Source organism: Colobus angolensis, unplaced genomic scaffold (assembly GCF_000951035.1).
Source record: "Colobus angolensis palliatus isolate OR3802 unplaced genomic scaffold, Cang.pa_1.0 Scaffold72, whole genome shotgun sequence".
Lineage (NCBI taxonomy): Eukaryota > Metazoa > Chordata > Mammalia > Primates > Cercopithecidae > Colobus > Colobus angolensis.
Window position 1 is genome coordinate 4,792,843 of NW_012120932.1, and position 10,632 is coordinate 4,803,474.

At 42.4% G+C, this 10,632-nt stretch overlaps 1 protein-coding gene and 1 pseudogene across 1 annotated transcript in view; one reads left to right on the top strand and one right to left on the bottom strand.

Moving 5' to 3' along the window:
• Positions 1–759, bottom strand: part of LOC105501546 — a 5,992-nt pseudogene extending 5,233 nt beyond the window's left edge.
• Positions 760–10,209: 9,450 nt separating this feature from the next.
• The window catches only part of LOC105501547, a gene marked incomplete at its 3' end in the record, with an annotated part of 1,542 nt that continues 1,119 nt past the window's right edge, over positions 10,210–10,632 (top strand). Inside the window, 1 exon segment of the mRNA XM_011927536.1 lies at positions 10,210–10,545. Within this exon segment, the coding sequence (XP_011782926.1) occupies positions 10,210–10,545 (336 nt within the window).

The window sequence follows — 10,632 nt, forward strand, 5'->3', positions numbered from 1 at the left end:
AAAGAAAGAGGAAGGAAGGAAGGAAGGAAGGAAGGAAGGAAGGAAGGAAGGAAGGAAGGAAGGAAGAAAGAAAGAAAGAAAGAAAGAGAAAGAAAGAAAGAAAGAAAGAAAGAAGATTGATTTAGTTACTGTACATCATTCACAGAAATACTTTCCTTTTTTCAATTGGTGTGTAACATTGCATGAGTTACTTCACATGTAATGACAGTTGTTCACCTTCCTTTGAAGAATCTGGTACTCTGTGCTGCCTAAGGTGAGAACGTTGGGTTGATAGACAAACGATATGATTGATGGGGCAAATCATGTGTTAATATTCCCGAAATTACTTTGCTGAAAGCCAAGCTTCCTATTTGATTTGGGACATTTGTTTTGGTTGAATTGACTTTTTCTTACACTTTTTCTATTTCAGCATGCCTTTCTGTCAGCGTGTTGAGTTCAGTCAATAGATTTAGTGTTTCTTTTCACTGGCTGACAGCAGCCCCTATGTGACTATTTTGTTTGTGTGACCCAGACTTTAATATGCAGAGGGAGTGTTTAATAAATGCTGCCAAATATATTTCAGCTATGCATGCTGTTCTTTACAAAATTCTCTTAATGTATAATTACCTACATTTTTAAAAGGAGAATTTGTGATAAAGATACATAACATTTCTAGACTAGACAAAACATTTGGTGAATGAACCCATACAATTTCTCATTGTAGAGATGCCTTCCCTTCGATGGTGCAATGCTGTACAATGCTACAGCAACAGTGCCCATCTCTGGTCACACAGACATTTCCGCAGATTATCTCCTCAGTGTTTCCTCTTCCCCCGGCCCTTAACATCTCTTCCACATTTCCCAATTCTTGTCTCTCTATTGTGCATGCTGGTTAATTATTTCAGAGCTTTCTTCTAATTTGCTGTCTCTCTTCACGTTCGTCTAATCTGCTGTTTCAGAATCCACTAAATTCTTCATTTCAGTAATTCAATTTTCATTCTAAATACTATTCTTTTTCAATTTTACTTGATAATTATGATATACAAAATAAGTCTCTTACTATTTCCATTTTCCCCACCTGTTATATCTTTAGACATATAAAGTGGGTTTATATTCTAAATCAAAATCATTTCCAGTTGTTGCATGGGAATGGGGAAGGCTGGAAGAAGTGGGAGGGAAAGAGAAGCAAGGAAGTGCTTGGAAATGATATGTATGGCTGGGCACAGGGGCCCACGCCTGTAATCCCGGCACTTTGGGAGGCTGACGTCGGTGCAGTGCTTCAGCCCAGGAGTTTGAGACCAGCCTAAGTAACACAGGGAGACCCAGTGCCTACACACACACCAAAAAAAAAAAAAAAGGACACAAAAATGAGCAGGGTGTGGTAGCACACTCCTGTGGTCCCAGCTACTGGGGAGGCTAAGGAGGCAGGATCACTTGAGCCTGGGAGGCAGACATTGCAGTGAGCCAAGATCGTGCCACTGCAGTCCAGCCTGGATGACACCAAACACTGTTCCCCCCCCACCTTCCCCCCAAAAAAAGAAAACAAGAAATATGTTGGTAATCTTGATAGTTGTAATGGTTTCAGACTTCTATACCTACGTTAAAACTTATCAAATTGAACCTTTTATTATTTGTTTATTAAAAGACAGGATCTCTGTCTCTCAGGCAGGATGCATGGAGTACAATGGCACAGTCCTGGCTGACCGCAGTCTGGACCTCCCAGGCTGAAGCAATCCTCCCATCTCCGCCTCCCAAGTAACTGGCACCACAGGCGCAGGCCACCATGTCCTGCTCATTTCTGTATTTTTTGTAGAGAGAGGGGTTTTTGCCGTGTTACCCAGGGTGGTCTCAAACTGCTGGACTCAATCAATCATCCTGCGTTGACCTCTCAAAGTGCTGAGATTACAGCTGTGAGCCACCGCCCCCAGCCTGCACCTTTTAAATGTGTGCTTTTCTATATATGTCAAGTAAACCTCAACAAAAGCTCAAAAAAATACTTAGCGCAGATGCTATTAAATTGCCAAGTGGGCTTGGCAATGTAATCATGGTACAACACTCCAGTTAATCAGTTAGGAAGTAAAAATCCTGAGACACTGCACCCCAAATGAGAGCTAGAGATTTTATATAGAATTTGCCCAGCACCTAGCTAATTTTACATAACTATTAATTTTTTTCAGTTTCTAATTTCATTTATATATACTTGTCTTTTCTATCCTTTTTCTTCTGTTTGTTGATATAAACAGAAATCACTAAAGACTCCAGTGCTTCTAGGCTAATTCTGGAACTCAGTGCCCTGCACATGTGGCTTGTTCATAGTCTTTCTCCATCTTAATGAAAACATAATTTGCAGCAACAATATTGAAAGTCACCTGGTGTATTAATATTTTAACAGAAATTTAATGAACTGAATTACAAACTTTCAGGTAAATCAAGTAGGCCACAGGTTCAGTAAAAAGGAAAGCACCTTCTGAACATTGATCCTAATACCTGTGAGCACTCATGCTCTGAAATTATAGCTGAGTGCATACTGTGTGCCAGATGCGGTCCTATGTGCAGGGATGTACAATGCCCAAGGAACGGCTGGTGCCAGGATCTGGGCTCGTCAAAAGGGCCTGCAGTGTATGTGAGGAGACCTATCATGGGGGGACACACTGGAAAAACCACCAAGATGGTCCAGCGTAATCAGTGAGGCAAATGCATGCGGAGGTGGGGAGCAAGGGCTGCAGAAGCAACAGAGGCTCCATAGGGAGCCCAGAGTGGAGAGAAACCCCTGGAGGGAGGGGCTGTGGAGGTCCTGGTGGAAGAAAGTCCGGGCAGCCCCGGGGGTGTGGATTAGGGTCAGGAAGGGATCAGTGAGTGAAGAGAAGTGTTTCGAGGAGTGTGAGTGTGTGTGTGTGAGTGTGAGTTTGTGTGTGTGGTAGGAGACTGGTGAGTGTGATGTGTGTGAGTGTGGGTGCGGGTGTTTTGTGTTTATGTGGTGTGTGTGAATATATACAGCGTGTAGTGGGCTTGGTGTGTGGGTGTGGTATGCATGTATATGTGGGGTATCCACGGTGTGTGTGTGGTGTGGTGTGTGTGTGGTATGTGGGTGTATGGGGGATGTTTGTGGTGTATGTGTGAAATGTGTGTGAGTAGATGGTGAGTGCAATGTGTAGTGTGTGTAAGAGTGTGTGATGTGTGTGTGGTGTATGTGACTGGTATATGTGATGAGTGTGGTATAAGGATGTGTGGTGTGTGTGTGGAAGGTGTGTGTGGTATTTGTGGTATGTGAGTGTGAGTGTATGAGGGATGGCAGTGGTGTGTGTAGTGTCTGTGTATGTGGTGTGTGTGCATGAGTGGTGTGTATCTGAGAGTTTGTGTGATATGCGTGGTGTGTGTGATGAGTGTGTGTATGTTCATGGTGTGTGTGTGGAATGTGTGTGTGTTCTATGTGTGGTGAGTGTGAGTGTATGGGGAGTGTTTTTGTGTGTGTTTTCTGCATGTGGCGTGTATGGTTTGTGTGTATGTGGTGTGTGTGTGTAGGTGGTGAGTGTTGTATTTGTGAGAATGTGCGTGATGTGGTGTGTGGGGGTGGTATGTGTGGTATGAGTACGTGTGTATTGGGGTGTCTATGGTGTGTGCTGGAATGTGTCAGTGCGTGGTATTGTGTGACACGTGTGAGTGTATGCGGGAGTGTTTGTGGTGTGTGTGTGATGCATGTGGTGTGTGTGTGTGTCGTGTATGTGGATGTAGGAAGTGAGTGCGGTGTGTATGAGTTTGTGTGATGCGTGGTGTGTGTGTGTGGTATGAGTGTGCGTGTATTGGGGTATTCATGGTGTGCATGTGGAACGTGTGTTTGGTGTGTGTGTGGTATATATGTTACTGTAGGTGGTGGGTGTGATGCGTGTGTGGCATGAGTGTGCGTGTATTGGGGTGTTCATAGTGTGTGCGTGGTATGTATGTTAGTGTAGGTGGTGGGTGTGATGTGTGTGTGGTATTTGTGGTATGAATATGTGTGTACTGGGGTGTTCATGTGTGTGATGTGTGTGGAATGTGTGAGTTTCTGGTGTGTGGTGTGTGAGTGTATGGGGGTGTTTATGGTGTGTGTGTGTGTGTGTGTGTGTGTGCGCGAGTGTGATGTGTCATGAGGGAAAGTATGAAGTGTTTTGCTGGGAAAAGGAAGATCATCAGGTAAGAGAACTGTAGCAAGGTTACCATAGCAGCAGGACAGCAAATAGATCATGAGGTGAGTTAGAGACGGGGAGACCAAAGCAGTTATTACTGGCAAGTTGACCAGTTAACTGAAATCTGCAAAGCTGATGATTGACAGAGGAATTATAGAGAGTCAAAATACACACATGCACAGTAAGACTTTCTGATTCTGTACCATGGGCTTTTTAATATTTTAGTTTTGTAATGTTATCTTAATAGCACATTATTAATAATAAGGTTTTGAATAATGAAAATACCCAGTACAAATATTTTTTCCCTAAACTATTGCTTATCTTGTGATTCCACCCAAGGTCAAGGACCAGGGTCACATTTCCATTTTTATATTTCAGGTAGCAATAACAACGGCTAAAAGTTACAGAAAATCTGTGTCCCAAGTCTTTTTTACATATATAAATCAATTTAATCTTCATAACAGTCTATAAGGTAGGTCACTATTATTATCTGTTTTTAGAGAATAGGAAACTGTGACACAGAGAGGGAAAGTAAGTTACTCACCGTCACACAGCATGAAGCTGTGGAATGAGAATTCCAACCCAGACATTCTGCTTGCAGCCACCCCACCCCAATGTCTATCAGAAAGCGTGGTTCAGTATTTTGAAAGAATGCTGGTGGATTCACCTTCATTTATATATGTCCACTGTGTCTCTTGCATGGAGTTCTGAACATAAAATTAGAAACGATCTTCACCTGAAAATAGAGATATTCCCTCAGCAATAGCATAGGCATGTCATCATGCCCTTGAGCTACTTAGTCATAAAAATTATCACAGATCACAGCAGGTTTTGTAGACAATAATGACCACCCATGGGCAGACACAGAACTCCCCAGCCCAGACTAGTAGGGTCAAGTCTGCAAGCGCAGCGGAAGCTCCTTCTTGCTGGGACAAGTGACTGGAAACAAGACCACAGCTCCCGCGCAGAGGCAGTTGAGACTCAAGTGTGTTTAGTCTCCTCGGCCTGGAGGAGAGTAATGGGCAGCCCGCTGGGCTGTGATGGCCATCTGCCTGCCTGCAGTCTCCACCCTGATGCGCATGGTCCCTTCCCTTCCTAGCCAGGCCGTGTGCCAACCACCTAGTTCTAATCAGCCTTGCCCCAGCTGCATCAGATGCTGCTTCAAGTTTCAATTACACTTGTATAAACCAGGTTTCTGGAGAATTCCAGCCACACAGTGATCCCAGGCCCTGGCTCCAGACCCTGCATATGGAACCTGACTCAGATCTGTGTTGGATTCACAGCACCTGCCTAGTGATGGCAATTGTGTCCAACAGCACCTGCCTCCCCTCTCTGGCTCTTTGCTTTTGGGTAGTCTCCTTGACACCTGGCCTTTGTATCTACCTCAGGAGCTCCCAGCAGCGCTGGTAACAGGCTCCAAGCTTCTGAGTAAAGCCTTGGGCCAAAAGTCATGTCATTCATTTTACCACTGGCAGAAGATAAAACACCAAATATCAGCCAAAGAACTATTCCTTGGAGAAGTGGCTCAACATTTGGAGGGGTGAGGTATACGCACAGGAAATTTTATTTTTATTAGGCTTCCCACAAAATATTAATGAAATACTCATAGTAATTCTCCATCTTCCATTTACATTAAGAACAGTATATTTTAAATGTATCCATTTTGGCTGGGTGCAGTGGCTCACATCTGTAATCACAGCTCGCATCCATAATCCCAGGCTGAGGCAGGAAGATCGCTTGAGTCCAGGAGTTTAAGACCAGCATAGGCAACAAAATAAGACCCTTCTCTCCAAAAAATAAAATAAAAATAAAAAAACAAATAACTAGCCAGGCATAGTGGCACATGCCTGTGGTACCAGAGGTTGAGGTGGGAGAATTCCTAAATCCTAGGATGCTGAAGCTACAGTGAGCTATGTTCATACCACTGCACTCCAGTCTCAGTGACATAAACCCTTTTTCTTAAAAAAAAAAAAAAAAAGGAAATGCTAGAAAACAAAACACTGCAACAGAAATGAAGAATGTCCTCAACAGGTTTATCAGTGAACTGAACACGGTCAAGAACAACATCAGTCATCTTGAAGATATGTCAATAGAGACTTCCCAAACTGCCATGCAAAGAGAAAACAACGGAAAAAAAGAACAGAATATTCAATAATTGTTGTAGCATGTAGCACATGCACAATGGGATTGCTAGAAAGAGAAGAAAGAGGAAAAAATGCAGATAAGTATTTGAAGTAATATTGACTGAGAATTTTCCAACATTAAGTGTTGAAACAACAAATACAGGAAGTCCAGAAAAAATACCAAAAATATATACACATATGCAAATTATATTTCAACTTCAGAAAATCAAAGACAGACAAATTGTTGAAAGAGAATGGAATAAAATACTTGATTATAAGAAGCAAGAATAGGATTTATATAAGACTTCTTTTCAGAAACCATCCAATCAAAAGACAGTAAGGTGAAATATTATATTAGTGTTGAAAGAACACTATAATCAACTGATATTTTTGCATCTAGTAAAATTATCCTTCAAAAGTGAAGGAGAAAAAATACTTTCTCTTACAAACAAAAACTGAGGAAATGTGTCATGAGTAGACCTACTTTGTAAAAAATTTCAAAAAAGAGTTTCAGGAAGAAGAAAAATTATAAGAAATTTGGATCTACATAAAGAAAGGAGAGCTTAGAGAAGGAATACATGAAGGTAAAATAAAATCTCTATTTTGCTTACTTTTATATAATCTAATGGATAAGAAGAAGACAATGAAGAAGAAGGAAGAGGAGAAGGAAGAAAAGGAGGAGGAGGAGAAGGGGAAGAAGAAGAGGCAGAAAGGGGATGGGAAATGAAGGAGAGGAGACAAATGAGAAACAGAGAAAGAAGACAAAAATTACTAGTGTCAGAAATGAAAGGTTATCAGTATTGATGCCACGGGCATTAAAAGGATAATAAATGAATAGTATAAACACTATATGCTCACAAATTTGATTACCTGGACAAAATGGATCCATGTCTTGAAAGACACAAACTACCAAAATTCTTTTAGTTTGTTCAGGATGCTATACCAAAATGCCAAAAACTGGGTGGCTCACAAACACAGAAGCTTATTTCTCATATTTCTGGAAGCTGGGGAATCCAAGATCAATTCTAGGCACCAGCAGATTTCATGTCTGCTGAGGAGTCACTTTCTGGCTCATGGAAGCCATCTTTTCAATACGTTCTCACATAACAGAAGGGGTGAGGAACCTTTCTAGAAAAAACTACTAATCCCACCTATGAGGGCTCCATCCTCATGACCTAATCACTTCTCAAAGGACCTCAAATACCATCACATTGAGGACTGGTTTTGACACATGCATTTTGGGGAGACACAAAAATTTAGTCCATAGAACTTACAAAAGGAGAAATAGATAATTCGAATAACTCTTTATCTAGTATAGAAATATATGAATAATTAACAATCTTCCAAGAAAGAAAGCAACAGGCCTAGATCATTTCACTAGAGAATTGTATGAAACATTTAAGGAAGAAAAGATGTCAATTATTTATAATTGCTACCAAAAATCAGAAGCAAAAGGAACATATCCCAACTCATTCTATGAAGTTCTAATATCAAAAGCAGAAAAAGGCATTTAAGGAAAAACAAATGTTCAAATGTCTCTCATCAAAAATTCTCAACAAAATGTTACCATGCTGAATCTAGCAATACATTGTTGAATTACACACCAAGACCAAGTGAGATTTATTCCAGGTATGCAAGCCTGGCTTAACACAAAATAGTTAAGGCAATCCATCACATAACTAGCTAAAAAAGAAAAGTTATTTGATCACATTAATAGATTAAGAAAGCATTTTATAGACTCCAAAGCCCATTCATGGTTAAAATTCTCAGCAGACTAGAAATAGAAGGGAAATTCCTCAACTGATAAAGAACATACACCAAATGAACACCCTACAGACAATATCATACATAGTGTGAAAAATGGGATGTTTTACACAAAAGATAAGGAAAGGTTATCCCCTCTCACTGCTCCTATTCAACATCATACTGAAACCCTAGCTAATGCAATAAGACAAGAATATAAAATAAAGTAAAAGGTATAAAGATTGGAAAGGGAGCATTAAAATGCCCTTTGCTCACTGATCAATTGATTTTCTATGTAGAAAACCTCAAAGTACCAGCCAAAAACCTTCTGGATTATAGCAAGGTTGCACAGTGTAAGGTTAATATACAAAATCAATTGCTGTCCTACATCCAGCAATGAACAAAGAGAATTTGAAATTAAAAGCCTAATACCATTTTCATTAGCATCAAGAAAATGAAATAGACACAATCCAGCAAAATACAGGCAGCGTCTATGTGAGAAAAACTATAAAATCTGTTGAAAGAAATTAAAGATCTAAATAAATGAAGAGACATCCATGTTCACAAAATTAGACTCAGTGTTGTTAAGATGTCAGTTCTCTTCAATGTGATTTATAAATTCAATACAACTTTGGTGAAAGCATGAACAAATTATTGTGTGGAAACTGACAAACTAATTCTAAAGTTTATATAGAAAGACAAACTAACCAGAATAGCCAACAATATTGTAGGGGAGGAACAAAGTTCAAGGACTTGCAAAGTGATCAATGGAACAGAATAGAGAACTCAGAAATAAGAGCCCACAAACACAGTCAACTGATCTTTTACAAAAAGGTAAAAGCAGTTGAATGGAGAAAGGGTAGCTTTTTCAAAACCAGTGATGAATCCATTTCATGTATTATATATATGTATATGCAAAAAAAAAGGAATTGAGACACAGACCTTGCTCCTCAAAAATTAACTCGAAGGATACATTTTTAAGTTAATAGTATTTTAAATTGTCAAACCATAATCGCATACATTTATGGGGTATAACGTGATGCTTGGATATGTGTATAAAATGAGGAATGACTACATCGAGGATAAAATATCCATCACCTCAATTTTTTTGTGGTTACATTATTATTGACTATAGTCATCCTGCTGTGCAATAGATTTCAAAACGCATTTCTCCTGTTTAACTGAATCTTTGCACCTGTGAACAACTTCTCATTTTTTTCTCCCCAGCAACACAGGCCTCCGGTAAACATCATTATACTCTCTACTTTCATGAGTTCAATTTTTAGACCTAAATTTAAATCCAAACGCTGTAAAACTTCTGTAAAATAACAAAAAGAATAGATATTTAGGTAACTTTGGATTTGGCAATTACTTTGTAGATACAACACTAAAGTACATAAAAGCACACTTTACCATGAAAGAAGATTTTGGTATGACTTCGTTACAATTAAAAACTTTTGCTCTGGGAAAGGAAATATTAAGAGAATGGAGAAACAAGTCACAGACAGGGAGAAAATACTTGCAAAACACTTGTCTTGCATCCAGACCATTAAAAATCACTTACAACTCAACAATAAGAAATCAAACAACCCAATTAGCAAATAAACAAAAGATGTAAAGAGGCTCCCATCAGAGATGGCATATAGAAGGGGAAAAGTTTATGAAAAGATGTTCGCCCTCCCAGCGCTTTTCCCTCCCTGTGTCCGTCTCTCCCCCCAACACCCTCCGCTGCAGCAGGAGTGGGAGTGGGTGAGGAGCACTGGGCGGTGACGATGACGTGCTGTCTCTCCGGCGAGGCGTGGGATTTAAGCGCATTGTAAGCCGTGGGTCCCAGGGAATCCCGAGAGGCTGCGCTTGGAGCCCAGACTGACCCGCCTCTCTCATGGTCCCGGCCCGCTGCCCGCAGAGCCCGCCTTACTCTTCCTCTCCCCAGACCTGTGGCCGCGGCAGGCCTTGGCTCCCCTGAGCCTGGTGGGCCCACAAGGAGCTGCGTCCAGGAGGAGCCGCCGCCCGGGAACAAGCTGCCCGCGGGCCCTGGGGAGAACCGCCCGTCCGATGAGCTCGGCTGAGCGTGACGCAGCGTCGAAATCAAGGACGCCTGGATGCTTTTCGTGGCAGTGACGAAAGTTTAACAAGAGGAGGAGCAGGGCTGCCGAAAGGTGCGGTGCGGCGGGGCCAGCGTGCGGGACCCTGAGCCCTGCATGTGCGTCCTCGCCGGGGCCTATCGCTGCGAGCCTCGCTCGGGTCCCGCTGCCTCCAGGGAGGACAATGTCCACCAGACGCGGGGCGTGAGGACGGTGCTGGCCGCACCCCTGGTCCTGCAGCCGCGGAAGCCGTGCGAGGAGGCCGCCTTCCACTGCCTCCTGCGCCGGGACGGGTTGCTGCAGGGGTGCAGCTGCGGGAGCTCCGCGCCTGCTGCTTCTCCGACGCCAGGGCGCCGCCAGGATGACAGGTGCGGGAGGCTGCGGCTGTGGGCAGATGCGGCTTCCAGCCCCAGGTCCCGGCGGCCCCTGGCTTCCCAGCCCGCTGTCCCGTGGGCAAGAAGATGAAGAAAGCCACCCCATCAGCAGGTCAGCTGCCCCGCCTGGCAGCACAGCCGGACAACGCAACCCGAAGTTCATCCT